Here is an 18,189-nt window from a genome sequence, read left to right as displayed (position 1 = left end):
AAACTTCTTGTAAGTGTTTATCTACTCCATAGAATAGTGCTTTTAACGAAGGAAGCAATCGCTGAAGCAACGAGAAGAAGCTTTAAAAAGCTAAATAGCTTTGAAGCAACAATTACTTCGCTCATCATTTCATATGCTGTATGTTGTCAATGTGGCTGTATCATTAAAGAATGGGGGAGTGACGGCGGAAGGCGGATGCGTTAGGAGAGAAAACCACATTGCAAAACTGATATACTGGATCGAAAACAATGAGTACCTGAGGCCAAAATAACAAAGTTTTGCTCATCAGAATTATTATTATGGTGTGTAGACTAAACGCTACAGCCACCATCGCCGTGTCCTGAAATCGATCGTAAGAGCAGGTCATTATTAATTTAAAATCAGAATTTATATATATGGACTATATTGCGAGTCTGTTCGTGTGTCATTAGAGAGATGTTTATGCTGCTGCTTCTAATGTTTAATATTTGATGAAGCTCACAGTAATGTTAGTACAGACATGTTTTGAAGGTTATATAATTTTCTTGGTACTATTCTCCGGCTTTTGCCGATTCTTGAGCTTCTTTACAATCTTGTCTATCGTTCTTTGCCGAACATTCGCTCTTTGCTGCTCCTGCGATTCCATCTGTCATTCTATATGCAGTAACATTGTGTGGTGTTTGTGATGATGTTGAACTGTATTATCTTTGTTGACTACTTTGAGTGCCAAGCCTACAACAAAATCTAAGTATGCTCATAGTTGGTACCTTAAATACGAGTTACTCTTCGCGATCTCTTTATCTAGGTGGATATAAGAGAAGTTGGTAGCTTCAATAAAATATCATGCATTAAATGTAACTAGCCATTGTATGAGTCAAGGAAAGGAGGCTGGTTGTTATACGATGGGATAGTTCTCATAGTATCACGTAACACTATTGCTACTTAATTGAAAGAGGTGGCTGTTGTGTACTAGATACTGAAAGGGTAGTAGTAGTATGTTGACAGCGGAATAACATGCTGTTAGCGTATAAGTTCATAGACGCACACACCTTTTTATTTTAAAGTAAATTTTGATTCGCTACTTTTCATTGCCAAGTTAGGCTATCCCAAGTCACACTCAACAATTGGACTAAAATGACGTTCAACACTTGAAGCACTTGGACTCACGTTTTGCCTTGCTGCGACACTTTACGACTGATTGCTTTTGGCTGTTTTTTCGACCGATCAATCAGGCGTTCTTTTCAGCATGTCCGATTATAATCAAGGCGAATCGTCTGCAGCCATGGGCGGTGGCTATGTCGATCCATACCAATCATACAATCAACAGCAACAACCTTCTCGAGAAAAGACACAAGAAGAAAAGATTCTTGAAAAATCAAGGAAATGGCAACAGTTACAAAGCAAGCGTTATGGTGAAAAGCGCAAGTTTGGTAACGTGTATCTTTCATCACATCAGGATTAAACGCCATCAATGTTGGATGCACGTGTGAATTGTTACTTACTCGCAATTCCTTAATCACTCTTTGGTTCATATTACTATAGGTTTCATCGAACACGAGAAAGCAGACATGCCCCCAGAACATTTGCGTAAAATCGTCAAGGATCACGGTGACATGTCAGCGAAAAAATTCAGACACGACAAGCGAATCTATCTCGGTGCGCTCAAGTATGTTCCTCACGCCGTACTGAAGCTTTTGGAAAACATGCCAATGCCCTGGGAGCAAGTACGTGAAGTGTCTGTTCTGTATCATATTACGGGTGCCATCACGTTTGTCAACGAAATCCCATGGGTGGCCGAACCCATCTACATTGCCCAGTGGGGCACCATGTGGATCATGATGCGACGTGAAAAGCGAGATCGACGGCATTTCAAGCGTATGCGATTCCCGCCATTTGATGACGAAGAACCGCCGCTCGATTACGGTGACAATATTATGGACGTCGAGCCCTTGGAGGCAATCCAGATGGATTTGGACGAAGAGGAAGATGCAGCAGTATACGACTGGCTCTATGATCCAAAGCCATTATTGGATACCAAGCACATCAACGGTTCGAGTTATCGGAAATGGCGATTGGACCTACCAATCATGTCTACATTGTATCGATTAGCACATCAGCTCTTGACCGATTTGAACGATCAAAACTACTTTTACTTGTTTGACTTGCCATCGTTTTTTACCGCCAAGGCACTTAACATGGCCATTCCTGGTGGTCCCAAATTCGAACCGCTGTATCGCGACATGGACACCGCCGATGAAGATTGGAACGAGTTTAACGATATCAACAAGATCATTATTCGACAGCCCGTTCGCACAGAGTACAAGATTGCATTCCCGTTTTTGTATAACTCGTTGCCACGCAGCGTGCGCGTATCATGGTATCACCACCCCACAGTCGTCTACGTCCGCGCTGAGGATCCTGACCTTCCAGCATTCTACTTTGACCCTCTCATCAACCCCATCTCGTCGCGAACAATGGAAGGTGCAGGCTCAGAGCACGAGGATTCGATTTTCGGTGACGAGGATGAAGACACATCATTCAGTTTGCCTGAAGAAGTAACCCCGTTCTTGGAGGATAAAGATCTCTACAACGATAACACAGCCAATGCCATTGCATTGTATTGGGCACCACATCCATTCGATAAGCGTTCTGGACGCACCCGTCGTGCTCAAGACATTCCTCTCGTTAAGAACTGGTACTTGGAACACTGTCCACCTGGCCAACCCGTCAAGGTTCGCGTGTCATACCAAAAGCTGCTTAAGTGCTATGTTCACAATGCTTTGAAGCACCGTCCTCCCAAATCGCTTAACAAGAAATACCTGTTCCGAAGCTTGAAGCAGACCAAGTTCTTCCAGACCACACAATTGGATTGGGTTGAAGTCGGTTTACAAGTGTGTCGCCAGGGTTATAACATGTTGAATTTATTGATTCATCGAAAGAACCTCAACTATTTGCATTTGGATTACAATTTCAACTTGAAGCCTGTCAAGACTTTGACGACCAAGGAACGTAAAAAGTCTAGATTTGGTAACGCCTTCCACTTGTGTCGAGAAATCCTGCGCCTTACAAAGCTCATCGTCGACTCGCATGTCCAGTACCGTCTTGGCAACGTCGATGCCTTCCAGCTTGCAGATGGTCTCCAGTATATCTTTGCTCACGTCGGTCAACTGACCGGTATGTACCGTTACAAGTACCGCTTGATGCGACAAATTCGTATGTGCAAGGATTTGAAGCATTTGATTTGTAAGTTTTACTTTAAATTTTCTTTCTTGTTAAACGATTAGTGTTGGTTGTTTCACTAATCTTGGCTTATTGTTATTCTAGACTACCGCTTCAATACTGGCCCTGTTGGCAAGGGTCCTGGTGTCGGTTTCTGGGCTCCTGGATGGAGAGTATGGCTATTCTTCATGCGCGGTATCGTCCCACTTTTGGAGCGCTGGTTGGGTAACTTGCTTGCGCGTCAGTTCGAGGGCAGGTTCGTATTTGTACATAGTTTGTAGTCAAAACGCGTAAAGTATATGGGGTGGTCTTAACCAGGAGATTATACTTTTTAGACACTCGAAGGGCATTGCCAAAACTGTCACGAAACAGCGTATTGATTCTCACTACGATCTTGAATTAAGAGCTGCTGTGCTCCACGACATCACTGATGCCATGCCCGAAGGTATCAAGGGTAACAAGTCTAGAACGATCTTACAACATTTGTCAGAAGCATGGAGAGCTTGGAAGGCCAACATTCCATGGAAGGTGCCTGGTCTTCCCACTCCCGTTGAGAATATGATTCTTCGCTACGTCAAGGCCAAGGCCGATTGGTGGACTAGCGTTGCACATTACAACCGTGAACGTATTCGACGTGGTGCCACTGTCGACAAGACCGTTTGCCGTAAGAACTTGGGCCGTCTTACGCGTCTGTGGCTCAAGGCAGAACAAGAACGCCAGCACAACTATCTCAAGGACGGTCCTTACATTACTGCTGAAGAAGCTGTTGCCATCTACACATCCACAGTCCACTGGCTCGAAAGCCGAAAGTTCTCTCCCATTCCCTTCCCTCCTCTGTCATACAAGCACGATACCAAGCTTCTGATTCTTGCATTGGAAAGATTGCGTGAAGCATACAGTGTCCAAGGCCGTTTGAACCAGAGTCAGCGTGAAGAACTTGGTTTGATTGAACAGGCGTACGATAACCCACACGAAGCACTTTCTCGAATTAAGCGGTTGCTGTTGACTCAGCGTGCCTTCAAGGAAGTTGGCATTGAGTTTATGGATCTCTACTCTCATCTTGTGCCAGTCTACGATGTCGAACCTATTGAGAAGATCACTGACGCTTATCTCGATCAATACCTGTGGTACGAAGCCGACAAACGCCACTTGTTCCCTGCTTGGATCAAGCCCTCTGACTCCGAACCACCACCGCTCCTCGTGTACAAGTGGTGTCAGGGTATCAACAACTTGACTGATGTTTGGGACACGTCCGAAGGCCAGTGCAACATTATGGTGGAAACCAAGTTCAGCCGTGTATATGAAAAGATTGATTTGACTCTGCTCGGCCGTCTGCTGCGCCTTATTTTGGATCACAATTTGGCCGATTATGCAACTGCAAAGAACAACGTTGTGCTTAACTACAAGGATATGAACCATGTTAACGCATACGGTTTGATTCGTGGTTTGCAATTTGCTTCGTTCATTTTCCAATACTACGGTTTGGTGCTCGATTTGCTTGTGCTTGGTCTTCACCGTGCCAGTGAAATGGCTGGCCCGCCACAGCTGCCCAACGACTTCTTGCAATATCGCGATGTCAGCACTGAAACACGCCATCCAATCCGCCTATACTCGCGTTACATCGATCGTATCCACATGTTCTTCCGGTTCACTGCTGATGAAGCTCGTGACTTGATTCAGCGATACCTGACGGAGCATCCTGATCCTAACTTTGAGAACATTGTGGGATATAACAACAAGAAATGCTGGCCTCGCGACTGCCGTATGCGTTTGATGAAGCACGATGTCAACCTCGGTCGTGCAGTCTTTTGGGATATCAAGAATCGTTTGCCACGTTCTTTGACCACGATCGAATGGGAAGACAGCTTTGTGAGCGTCTACTCCAAGGACAACCCAAATCTGCTGTTCTCGATGGCCGGTTTCGAAGTGCGTATCTTGCCCAAGATCCGCAGCATGAACGAAGAATTTACGCTCAAGGATGGCGTGTGGAATCTGATCAACGAACAAACCAAAGAGCGAACAGCCCAGGCCTACTTGCGTGTTGATCAAGAGTCCATGGATCGTTTCCACAACCGTATCCGTCAGATTCTGATGGCCTCTGGTAGCACAACGTTCAGTAAGATCGCCAACAAGTACAACACTGCCTTGATTGGTTTGATGACCTACTATCGTGAAGCCGTGGTGCATACACGCGAGTTGCTTGATCTCTTGGTCAAGTGTGAGAACAAGATCCAGACGCGTATCAAGATCGGTCTCAACTCCAAGATGCCTTCAAGATTCCCGCCCGTTGTTTTCGTAAGTATTATCTGTCTAATGGAAACATACATAAAGAATGGTAAAATTGATAATTTTTGTTTATTATATCTTTAGTACTGTCCCAAGGAACTGGGTGGTCTCGGTATGTTGTCCATGGGTCACGTCTTGATTCCCCAATCCGATCTGCGTTGGTCTCAACAAACTGAGACGGGCATCACTCATTTCCGTTCTGGTATGAGCCACGACGAGGACCAGCTGATTCCCAACTTGTATCGTTACATCCAGTCATGGGAGTCAGAGTTTATCGATTCGCAGCGTGTATGGGCTGAATATGCGCTCAAGCGTCAAGAAGCAAACGCACAGAACCGTCGTTTGACACTGGAAGATTTGGAAGACTCATGGGACCGTGGTATACCAAGAATCAACACCTTGTTCCAAAAGGATCGACACACTTTGGCTTACGATAAAGGCTGGCGTGTGCGCACAGACTTTAAGCAGTACCAGGTTCTGAAGAACAATCCATTCTATTGGACCCACAGTCGCCATGATGGTAAACTGTGGAACCTCAACAATTACCGTACGGATATGATCCAGGCTTTGGGTGGTGTCGAAGGTATTCTGGAACACACCTTGTTCAAGGGTACATACTTCACCTCCTGGTTGGGTCTTTTCTGGGAAAAGGCTAGCGGTTTCGAAGAGAGCATGGTAAGTTGGAAACACATCCAGCAAAGGCGTACGGTCGTTTAGGTGTTTGGCAAATGGACAAACTTAGCGCTAATCATACAACTTTCTAAACGTTTTAACCGCTACAGCGTTACAAGAAGTTGACCAATGCCCAGCGAAGTGGTTTGAATCAAATTCCTAACCGTCGTTTTACCTTGTGGTGGTCGCCAACCATCAAGTACGTGAATTGCTATTATCAAGCCTTGTTTTGTGATATACAATTTTTCGATTCAGTTGTGCTAATTGACTACCTGTTTTGTCACTCTCTAGTCGTGCTAATGTATACGTTGGTTTCCAAGTACAATTGGATTTGACGGGTATCTTTATGCACGGTAAAATTCCAACGCTGAAGATTTCCTTGATTCAGATTTTCAGAGGTAACTATTTTTCATGTAGTTTTCTTGTGTTTCCTTGTCCAGCGATGGTAGCATTTTGCCAACTAATTTTCTTCTAGCACATTTGTGGCAGAAGATCCACGAAAGTATTGTCATGGATTGTTGTCAGATTTTTGATCGTGAATTGGAAGCGCTTCAGATCGAAACTGTGCAGAAGGAAACTATCCATCCACGTAAATCGTACAAGATGAACTCATCCGCAAGTGTAAGTATTGCTCTATATATATTTTGAAAGCGGATGTATGTGAGATCTATATTTTAACAAGTATGTGATGTGTATAGGATGTTCTTTTGTTTGCTGCATACAAGTGGCCTGTCTCCCGCCCATCTTTGCTGAACGACCCGAAGGACGTCATGGAAGGACCAACAACGACCAAGTACTGGTTGGATGTTCAGCTTCGATGGGGTGACTTTGACTCTCACGATATCGAACGATACACTCGTGCTAAGTTCTTGGACTACACGACCGATAACATGAGTATCTACCCTTCACCGACGGGTCTTATGATGGGTGTTGATCTCGCCTACAACTTGTACTCTGCCTATGGTAACTGGATTCCTGGTATGAAGCCTTTGATTCAACAAGCTATGGGTAAGATCATGAAGGCCAACCCTGCCTTGTACGTTTTGCGTGAGCGTATTCGAAAGGCATTGCAGCTGTACTCTTCGGAACCCACCGAACCCTACTTGTCGTCCACCAACTATGGCGAGCTGTTCAGCAACCAGATCATCTGGTTCGTCGATGATACCAATGTCTATCGTGTCACTATCCATAAGACATTCGAAGGCAATTTGACAACCAAGCCCATCAACGGTGCCATTTTCATTTTCAACCCGCGTACCGGTCAGCTCTTCTTGAAGATCATTCACACATCCGTCTGGGCTGGTCAGAAGCGTCTCGGTCAGTTGGCCAAGTGGAAGACTGCCGAAGAAGTTGCTGCTTTGATTCGATCATTGCCTGTAGAAGAACAGCCCAAGCAGATTATTGTCACCCGAAAGGGCATGTTGGATCCTCTTGAAGTCCATTTGCTTGGTAAGTGATGTTCTCTTTGGAGAAGGGGATGCGGAAGATAATAGATATATAACATAGTACTGATGTTTCTCCATGATTAGATTTCCCCAACATTGTCATCAAGGGTTCAGAGTTGCAGCTGCCATTCCAAGCGTGTTTGAAGGTTGAGAAGTTTGGTGATCTTATCCTCAAGGCCACTGAGCCACAGATGTGTCTGGTAAGTGTTTCTATAAAAAAGAGAAGAATTTTGCATAACAAACGCTAATCCTCGCTTACTTCTAGTTCAACTTGTATGATGACTGGCTACGAACCTTCTCCTCTTACACAGCATTCTCGCGTCTCGTCTTGATTCTTCGTGCTCTTCATGTCAACAACGACAAAACGAAGATGATCTTGCGACCTGACCGAAACACTATCACCGAACCTCATCACATCTGGCCCACATTGACGGACGAAGAATGGGCCCGTGTTGAAGTGCAGCTCAAGGATTTGATCTTGGCAGATTATGGCAAGAAGAACAACGTCAATGTTGCTTCGCTCACACAATCCGAAATCCGTGATATCATTCTTGGTATGGAAATCCAGGCACCTTCACTCCAGCGACAACAGATTGCCGAGATTGAAAAGCAGACCAAGGAGCAGTCGCAGCTTACTGCTGTCACTACCAAGACGCGCAATATCCATGGCGATGAAATGATTGTCACGACAACCAGTAACTACGAGACGGCCACGTTCTCTTCCAAGACCGAGTGGCGCATCCGCGCCATTTCGGCTACCAACTTGCCCTTGCGTACCAACCATATCTATGTCAACTCGGATGATATCAAGGAAAACACTTACACATATGTCATGCCCAAGAATGTGCTCAAGCGCTTCATTACAATTTCTGATCTGCGAACACAGGTAGCAGGTTTCATGTATGGTGTCAGCCCGCCGGATGCACCCAACGTCAAAGAAATTCGATGTGTCGTGATTCCACCACAGTGGGGCACACACCAAACCGTCCACTTACCAAACACCCTCCCTGACCACGAATACCTTGCTGATATGGAGCCACTAGGTTGGATCCACACGCAACCACAAGAATTAATGAACATTTCACCACAAGACGTATCGACGCACGCCAAGGTGCTCGCCAACAACCGATCATGGGATGGCGAAAAGACCATCACATTGACCTGCTCGTTCACGCCTGGTTCGTGTTCATTAACAGCCTACAAGTTGACTCCTGGTGGTTTCGAGTGGGGCAAGAACAACATGGACACTGGCAACAACCCTCAAGGTTATCTGCCAACACACGCCGAAAAGGTCCAAGTGCTTTTGTCGGATCGCTTCCTCGGTTACTTCATGGTACCGACCGAAATTTGGAATTACAACTTTATGGGAGCACAGTTCAATGCCAACATGAATTATCGCCTGGTACTTGATGTTCCCAAGGAATTCTATCACGAATCACATCGTGCCTCCCACTTTATGAATTTCAGCAGTGAAATCGAGGCGGTCACTGAAGCTGACATTGATGATAACTTTGCATAATTGGGCTGTTTTCTTTCTGTTTCCTTTTCTTTTCTGTTATTCTTTTTCTGTAATATTTGCATTATTAAATAAAAAGTATACTCTTGATGTAACTAAAATAATTGTGTACATAGAGATCCAACATATCTTATGGGGAATCATTATGGTAACAACGGTACTATAATTGTGTGGAATCATGCTGCCAGTTTTGAATTACATGACTGTTCACGGGAGCATAATGGTACAGTAACAGTAGCAGAACAACAGGTGCGTGCCGCAGCTACGACATTACGTTGTTGATCATGCTCTTCTTGTAATACCATATGCAATAATTGATCACACATTCTGGACTCATTGGACTGCAAAAACGTTATTACGATCGCACTGAAGCAATCTCCTGTTGATATGTCTTTGAGAACGCATATAAAAAATATATATCTGTTGTAGCTGTTATTACATACCATTATTACGTAGAACAGAGACAAGCATTACATGTATTGAATTACTGCGAAGCCCTTTTAAATATATTTACAACATTTACGTTACTATTTAGATTCCTACCTAGCACAGCATTAAAGAAAGACTCTACAGAATTTTTTTAAAGCAATGCTGATGCAACGTTACACGAGCGCTACGCCAGGGTGCCTGGGTTTTCAACATACGCGCCGCATCAGTTAATAGATGACTGTCATCCGACGAGACCGAGGCGACAACAAGAGTAGCAGCGGATGTAGTTCCAGCACAATGCAGTGTACTGAGAAGGCCCGATGACTTACTGGATAACCGAGATAACCAAATAGAGCGTCTGATAATCTCTTAGAGCTAACTCACGACACTGGCCAGAAGTGTCTACAAAAAGGAAGGAATGTGATCCGTGACAAGTACGGATGTTGTTGTGGCATAGTTTTATTGACAATAAAAAAGTGAATGACACATACCTAATGAGGTAGATCCGAATAGAAAAAAAGCACGTTAGTCTAGAAAAGAAAAAGACGATGGGATCGATATGCATTGCGGCTTTTTAATACATGTGTCATGTGATAAGGGCAGAGAGAAAACTTATTAGGTACGTATAGCAGGCATCGACGGACTCTATCAAAAGAAGACGTACTATACAAAAGGACTTTTTGAACGTCGACGACGGTCTGGCCAAGAAAAGTCGGGTAACAGAAAGGGAACACGTGATGTACCGTATTCATTCCGATGACTTTGCATTGTTTTCCGGATTTATAGCCGACGACAAAGGCCAGCTCGCCCTATCCCCTCATCTCTCGTCATTTCGTGTTAGGGTACACCATTAATGGCAAATCCGTAAAGAGGAGAGTAGAACAAAAAAAAAAGTGAAACGGTCCCCGTACCGCAGGGACAACTCCCGCAAATCATCCCCCCCGATTCATCACCACCACATCCGTATATATACTTTTTTAACTCATTGCTGTGCCATGTTGTTTTCTTTTCTCCTCTCTCCTTCTTTATTTCTTTCGCTACCATGGACACAAAAACAATAACAAACATAATGCTCTTTTCACGAAGTCTTGATGAAGGTATGCATAAGAAGATGTCGTTGATCCAAGTTTTCTGGTTGTTAACCGACCGTGCATTACATTATTTTTGACAACGACATAAACACGATTGATTTTGTAAAATATATAAATATCAGAAATAGAATGCAGGTGTCGTCGTTGTTGTGCTTTACTTTAAAGTGATTCGTCTTAGGTTTCTTTCTTCTCACGCATACACAATTGAACACTTCTTGCACAGTTGAAACGTATGGCAGTAACGACATATCGCCGCAAATTGGGGTCGCGGGCAGCATCCTCATCATTCTTGGGCTGTACTTGATGACCTTGGGCGTCCGTGCACTTCGGCCAACTTTAGGGATTGTCGGCTTCCTTACATTCGGTAAAGGCTAGAGATAGTAAGCTACAACGTCGTGCTATATCTTAGCTGATAATCTTCTTCTATAACTAGGTACATTGACATGGGTTGGCCTCGCCAATAGTCGACCCAGTGGAGGGTACTCTAACGATCCTATAACTATGATTACCGTTCCTGCTGGTCTGGGCATTCTTGGCGCTGTTGTTTACACTATTCTGGAGCGAATCACTGTTTACTTGATTAGTGGTACGTTTTACATGTTCGTTTGTAACATGTCATTATTCTATGTATATTACACTCCTCTCGCACTGCTAAAGAGAATAACGAATGTAGCTCTTGGAGGATTAGCTCTGGCTCTCTATATATGTTCTTGGCAAGAAGATAATGTCATTACTCAGGTATCATGTCAGCACGCACATTATCCCTTATTGCTATGCTTTCAAAACATTGCACCGTGATCGCTCGAATTCTAGACTTACTAATTCGAATGTTTTTGTTTTTGTTTTATTTTTGGTGATGGCGTGGGGCGCAGCAAGTGGCTCGTGCATGTTTTCTAGCTGTATTACCTATATTCATGGCTGCCATCAGCTTTATGGCTCAACATTACTTGCTACTGTTTTCTACGGCGTTTGCAGGCAGCTATGCATTTATTGTCGGCATTGACTTTTTGGCACATACCGGATACTTATCAGGCATCAAAAGAATGCTGGATCAGACCCATGACGCACCATACTACCTGTCAACCCATGTTTATGTTTTGTTGGTGATGACTGGTGTCATTTGCTTGATTTCTTTTGGATGGCAATACTTTTACAACAAACCAAGCGGCAGCGGTGGAGGCGGCGGGGCTGACAAAGGTGGAGCTGATGAGGAGGAAGCACCAGCCGTTACGACAGCAGCGACAGTAGGAGGGTTTTCGTCCCATTCATCATATGCTGGTGGTAATGGCAATGGAAATGGTCACAGTGGTAGCGGCCATGGAAGTGGCAACGGGAACGGCAACGGGCGTCACGACGAAGGCAATGGTGGCGGCAACCAGTACCATTCTTATCCCCCTTCTCGATCCTTATGATAGCATGTTTGTCGTATGCAACGCCTCTCACTGTTTCCCACAATCCTGATCTAAATGTATTATTACCAAGGAACCCCAGATGTTTTTTAATAGCTAGTATAGTAAAAAATGAATAACCGAAATAAAAACGTATCATACAAGAAATGGTACACGCTAGAACAATATGCATGGGAAAGGGTTGAGTTGTAAATGTGCGAGTTTGTTTATGTGGGTAAGATGGGCGAATAAAGTGAGTTTAGGGTCATGAGTCGTTGTTACTGTTGCTACCAGTGTTGCCGTTGTTGGTGGAGGAAGTGGCAGAAGCTGCTGCCTTTTTGGCCTGGGCCTGATGGTTGAAAAACAAGCATGTTACTTTTTCTTTGCTTCTTTCCTTTTCCCTCCGCCCCCGCACACACAAACAACCCGAGAATCATAATACCTATTGACAATTATCGCACTTTTACCTTTTTCTCTTTTGCTTCTTGTTTAGCTAGTCGTTCCTGCTCTTTTAACTCTTCTCGTAATTTCCGCTTCTGCTCCTTCTCTGCCGTTCGCTGCGCCTTTTCTTCTAGTTTTTGTCGCTTTTTCTCAGCTCTTTCAGCCTTGATCGCCATGATTTCTTCTGGGGGCCGTTTCCGCTTGGTCTTGCGGTTCTCACCACCAGCCCCTGCTGCTCCTGATGACGCACTGTTTATACCGCTGTCCTTCAATGGTTTTTTGCGATTACTCATTGTCTTGTTTGTTGGCGGGTATCGAGGCCGGTTGCGGTGTCGATTGGGCACGTATTCATCCTCGACTAGCGAGCCCGTGCTTTCACTAAGTTTCTTCTGGAACACGGGTTGTAATAAGCCAATTAGCTGCTTTTCGGAAGTGATAGCCGAGAAAGGTGGCGGCGGTGGATATTTTAGAACAGGTTCTATACACATTCATAGGTACTTTTGTTAGAATAATAACCTCGTCTCTTTTCTTTTGCTAGCCAACTTACCTTTGCTTGATCTATTTGATTGATAAGGAACACAAAATTCGTTTTAGTAAGTAGAAATCGATTATTAAGTATACACCATCTATGAAGTATAATCCTATCACTTACGATTTCGAGCTTTGAGCCTTCTCCTTGTTTCCTCCAAACCATAGTCGTGGGGGAATCTGGCAAATCCGAAAGTCAGCACCGCAATTTTTGTTTTCTAGTCTCTAAATTTCTTTGTCCCTTTGGCCATACCGAAAATGCATCAATATTTAATTCTCGATCCAAACCAAGTTCCTTGAAACCGAAATAGTCTTCTCCAAAATCTTCGCCAAACAAACCACTTGATGGGAAAGCAATCAATATGTATACAAGTTAGAGATAGACCAATTGATTAAAAGCTCACAATGAGGCAGATAGATAAAAAGGCAAAACTTACGTAACAAATGTTTCTTCATCCTGTAGGAAACCTTCGTCATCGGATTTCTCGACAGGACCCTACAAGTTTTCAAAACGTCTCAATTGACATACTTTGAAATGATACCTCTCCTTCATCATTGTACTTGTCCCTAACGAATCACCACTTACAGTAAGGATGTCCTGATAGGATGATTCTAGTCTCCGATGTAGTTCATCCAATCGATGTCCATATCGTTCCACATCGTCGCGTATATAGGACTCCAGTTCCGAAATATCCGATACCCCATTTTCGTATAATACATGCATTAATATTTCCTTCAAATTTAGGAAGCAAGATGTGTGAGTATAAGTTTACTGTGTAAGCCTGTTGGTCAGACCCCATTCCAATAGAGTTTAAATTTACCTCGTTTGACATTTGTCGTCCATAATCATCCCAATAAGACCGTATGGTTCTGCCAACGTTCAACATATAATCGATGGCTAATTCAGTCAACACATTCAGTGCGCTTGTCTGTGCTCCCTCAAACCCAGCGTGGCCGAGTAACTTTGATAGTGTCCGTTGTAAAAGCTGTAAACCAGAGTTTTGATCGATAATAAGTGGTGGAAGCGGCTTGTTTTTCGGTGGTAAGGGAATTATGGCGTTATTAGAAGCGTCTATTAAAGGATCGGCAAGGGATATTGATGAAGCAAGGGCAGATATCTGCAGAAAAAGAAATGTAAAATCGTAAGAAGAACTGCTGCATACAATTATGATCTCCGGAACCCTTGGCTATATACACTTACTGGAATGTTGTTTCGAATAGCGTTGCATTTGGCGTAAACGACGCGAACCTTCTGTAACTGCCTTAAATTCTTGTCGATCATACTGCCCAATCCGTGATTAGGAAACCTAACGGATGGATACACGTCCAGCGGTACATCCGTATATCTAGCAAAAGATGATGGTAATAATTTTTAGATCATTTTGCCCTAAACGTTCATGTCCGTCCTTGAAATACTGCGGAAGCCAAACTTACTGTTTCGTTTGGACTGTTTCAAAAGTGGTATCTATTGATCCTCTGCGCACCACCTGCCCTGGGTCGTGATTAACATCTAATATCTCGTCTCGCATGCTATAGATCTCAGGTATGCCACTCATAAGCATATACTCGGGAAGAAACAGATCTGACCGCATGGCATCATCTTGCTCCGTTTTGGTAGGCTTCGCGATTTTGCGAGAAAAGAACACGTCCAAATTTTCATCATCGCTTGAATCGAACTCCACATCGTCGTACAAGCTGATTGCGGGTCCATTCCGTTCCGCCCATTTTGTGAATCGATCGCTTGGACATTTGATCAGTTTTTGAACAGTTTCTGGTTTTCGGTGCATATGCTCCATCATAGCAAATCGCTCCATCTCAAGAGATGAACGAGTAATTGCCGCTCGGTCACCAAATGGAAATTGATATTGTTTTTCGATATCGCTCTGTGTTTTTCCATCCCCAATATAAAACAAGCAAAGGAAACAATTAGCTCCTGTGTTCCCGGATACTTCATGTACAAAATAATCCTCAGCAGTATAGACTTCTCCTTACCGCCATTCTTGCTCTTGATTTCTTGGTCAGATCATGCCATATCTGATCTTGCAACTCGCTGAACTCTGCAAGTTCTACATCCACAACCTTTTCTTCTTCTGGATCGACATCGCCGCCCTGGCCTCTAACCTGTTTCCCGCCATATGCTTTATGCGGCGCGTGTCCGTTTGGTGTCATGCTGCTGTCATTATCGAAAATATCGGATGTGGATGGTGCTGCACTTGACTCTCGTGTCAACGACCGTTCGCGCGAACCTCGTGGTAGTTCTCCATCCTTTGCTCGGGAGGCTGCAGAATGCTTGTGACTTCCAGGAGCCTGTTACAATTATAGCATGTTGTTATCAACTCTATTCTCGCTCTCTTTCCTTTTTGAATTCTACACATTCTTTGTTTTACATACCTTTCGAGATACACGTTGAATATCCGAATCCCCATCTTCGCTCGCTTCATCCCCAAACTCTTCAGTCTCCGCTTCTACGCGATCCTTGACAGTAACATCTGGCACTTTTGCCATCAATCGATCCGTTTTCCGCCTCATAGCAACAGCATGTTTCCGATATTCACTTGCCTACATAATGAAAATGTACCACACGCCACGCGCTATTAGTAACAATGTAACAAGTTTATAAATCCATCCTATAACTTACAGGATTCGTATTATACAATAAACAATTTTCGTATATAAGGTACAAATCATCAGAAAATTCCTTTTTAGATTTGTATTGTAGAGCCTTCATTTTCTTCGTGACAGTTCCAAGATCCATAGGCCGTTTAATCACTAGAAGAGGATAGGATTCATTTTAGTAAACCATATCAGTACACTCTTACATAGTCTCTTTAGTACTCATTTTTTAAATCTTTTATGTCCTACCATCAAAGTAATCCGGTGCCTCACGTTTACTGACTTTGTTAAGAAATGGCGTTGAGTGCTCCTAGTCATACAGATATAGACAGCTTTTCGTTAGCCAACCCAAGATTTATGATGTCTAATTTCTAGACATGTATTGTTATTAGAGACACCTACCGTAAAATTCTTCAAATCCGTCAGCACTTTTTCGCATGCTTCATAGAGTTCTTCTTGGCCAATTTTATCGTCGCTTGCCTATAGATGACCAGGATTAGACTCTACTTATTTTCTTGAACGACGCGAGGACAAGACACTGTATCTAAAAGGTTACCCATTTCGTTCGATGTGGTTTGAAATCGGACAAAAGATTCCTGATATCACGATCAGAAAGTGTGGTTTTTTGCCGGTTTGCCGCAATCCCTTGAAGGAGATACTACAAGAATCGTTGTATGGGTTTAGCTTCCTAATCCAGAGCAGTGTCCAATATATATTATTCTACTACAACTGGTCTATTTCTACCTTGAGATTGAAATTGCCAGCTGTATTCAGTATGGAAAGCTAAATAACATGTTTTACGGTGATACAGATATAGTGTTAATTGTCACCTTGTCAGTGTATGCAAAGCATTCCTCATTTTTATAAATTTACCGAGTGTTCCTCTACTTGATCCTTATCTTCTTCTTCATTCAATTCTTCTTGAGCCTCGGATTCCTGATGCATACGACGATATCATCCAGTTAGCTTTCCCTGCCCACACGCATGTCTATTATCTGCTTTACTCCCAATTCGATAATTCACACAAGCCGTCGCCTTTTCTCCTTCTGTTACCTCCAGCTTTTGCAATTCAATCATTGCTGCATAATCCTGATCCAGTGTATGATATACGTCGAGCAATGGTATATTAGCACTATATGTGGGAGCTATTGCATCCGTTTTTGTCGCTATTCAAGTCAGGCAACAGAATTTGTATGAGCAATCTTTTTACTGCTTCAATTTCATCGTTTGTAATATGTTCGAATGTACCTAAATCTTCGTTTTCTTTGGATGATGATGATACCGACGACGGTGCTGGAGGTTGTAATTGTACATCTGGCGCTGCGTTCATATTGTTCTCTTCCTTTTTTATTGGCACAAGCGGTGCTGACGGTGATGATGCATCTGCAGGAGTTGCTGTTAACGACGTATCTTGCTGTTGGAGTTGGGGCGCTTCTTGACCTGGAGGAGAGACATCCTGCTGTGGTTTCGCTGCTGCGGCTACTGCAACCGGACTATCCGAGATAATATTATCAGGTAGCTGCAACGACCGCGTTTCTTGACATATTCGATCCAGGTCAAGTTGCGCGTGTTGACAGCAAGGATGATTGGAATGGTAGACGTGGGGTATAAATTGTTCTGCCAACATGGCACGTACACGCATGGCCGCGATAGCGCGTTCAGAAACCGGATATGACCGTAGATTTTCGTGCGTGGCATTGATAAATGCGGACCATTGACTATACGTCTCGACGGCTGATTCGAAATGCTGTGATTCTGTAGACGTCAAGAATGTGCTGTGCAGATCGTTCTTGATGATCTCCTTGGACAGGACGAATGAAAGTTGCGGCCAAGGAGGTAATCCATGTCCGTTTTCTTCTTGCTGATACGACATTTAATCAAATGCCTTTGCGTTTTTAACGTTGACGTGCGTGTGTGCGTATTGTGGAGTTTATCTAAAAAAGAAATATAAATTAAGAGATACGAACAAGAAAAAGAAAACGGATTGGGAATGTAGAATACGGTAGTGGTGCGTGTGTATGTAAGTGTGTGGCGGAAAAAAAAGGACACCCTACTCCTCCTTTTTTTGTTTTTATCTTCGCGCTGTGTCGTCGATGGATTAGTTGCGATTTAGAGGAAGGAAGGGTTGGCTGTACGGGTTTTCGTTTCGCAAACGATATAGTGAAAAGAAGGACAAAAAGGCAATTGCAGCCTTGGACGAATTGAAACCACAAGTCACCGAGCAGAGTAAATCCAGATGACATCCATCGATACTGAAATATACCAATGAAAGTTCATTTATTTCCATGTCAATTATCTTGCTTAAAAACTATCATAACCACGGAACCTCTTTTACGATGGCTTCATCGCTGCCAATCCATATACACAATCAAGTATAATAAGACGTATTGTAGAGATCAAAAGAATTCTTTTAGGGTAATACGATATATCAAAGTTGCTAGGATGAAGTGATGACATGCGACAGTACAAGCGAATTTTAGCAGTTATACGCTAAAAATTTGAAAGCGCATGCTATCAGTGCACATAATGGCTAGCATGCTGTATAATACTGGACGCGAAGATGAAAAGTAGTAGTTTAACGA

The 18,189-nt window shown here is 43.5% G+C and overlaps 3 protein-coding genes across 3 annotated transcripts; 2 read left to right on the top strand and 1 right to left on the bottom strand.

Annotated features, from left to right (window-relative positions):
* The first annotated feature begins 1,146 nt into the window (after positions 1–1,146).
* On the top strand, positions 1,147–9,245 carry BDB00DRAFT_808006 (pre-mRNA-processing-splicing factor 8). Its single transcript, XM_053122376.1, has 11 exons — positions 1,147–1,409; positions 1,522–3,222; positions 3,304–3,454; positions 3,534–5,493; positions 5,569–6,159; positions 6,267–6,355; positions 6,448–6,554; positions 6,632–6,777; positions 6,855–7,605; positions 7,686–7,801; positions 7,867–9,245. Exons 1-11 carry the CDS (start codon positions 1,226–1,228, stop codon positions 9,118–9,120), a joined length of 7,050 nt encoding a protein of 2,349 aa, XP_052982870.1. The 5' UTR covers positions 1,147–1,225; the 3' UTR covers positions 9,121–9,245.
* Positions 9,246–10,362: 1,117 nt separating this feature from the next.
* Positions 10,363–12,216, top strand: BDB00DRAFT_807993 (uncharacterized protein). The gene is made up of 6 exons (XM_053122375.1): positions 10,363–10,643; positions 10,760–10,768; positions 10,861–11,001; positions 11,071–11,223; positions 11,311–11,375; positions 11,510–12,216. The coding sequence occupies exons 1-6, from the start codon at positions 10,589–10,591 to the stop codon at positions 12,047–12,049; spliced, it is 963 nt and encodes a 320-aa protein (XP_052982869.1). The 5' UTR covers positions 10,363–10,588; the 3' UTR covers positions 12,050–12,216.
* On the bottom strand, positions 12,217–17,831 carry BDB00DRAFT_807985 (uncharacterized protein). Its single transcript, XM_053122374.1, has 20 exons — positions 17,662–17,831; positions 16,856–17,541; positions 16,661–16,773; positions 16,481–16,543; positions 16,352–16,390; positions 16,164–16,265; positions 16,010–16,087; positions 15,857–15,917; positions 15,633–15,763; positions 15,386–15,553; positions 14,987–15,301; positions 14,429–14,877; positions 14,196–14,340; positions 13,816–14,112; positions 13,581–13,727; positions 13,432–13,490; positions 13,248–13,335; positions 13,119–13,174; positions 13,014–13,024; positions 12,217–12,944 (listed from the first exon to the last, which is right to left on the bottom strand). Exons 2-20 carry the CDS (start codon positions 17,478–17,480, stop codon positions 12,478–12,480), a joined length of 3,414 nt encoding a protein of 1,137 aa, XP_052982868.1. The 5' UTR covers positions 17,481–17,541; positions 17,662–17,831; the 3' UTR covers positions 12,217–12,477.
* Between the last annotated feature and the right edge of the window lie 358 nt (positions 17,832–18,189).

The sequence above is a fragment of the Zychaea mexicana genome (genome assembly GCF_025766255.1).
Source record: "Zychaea mexicana strain RSA 1403 chromosome Unknown BDB00scaffold_13, whole genome shotgun sequence".
NCBI lineage: Eukaryota > Fungi > Mucoromycota > Mucoromycetes > Mucorales > Lichtheimiaceae > Zychaea > Zychaea mexicana.
Note: the sequence above shows the minus strand (reverse complement) of the source record. Positions and strands in the feature narration are given on the sequence as shown.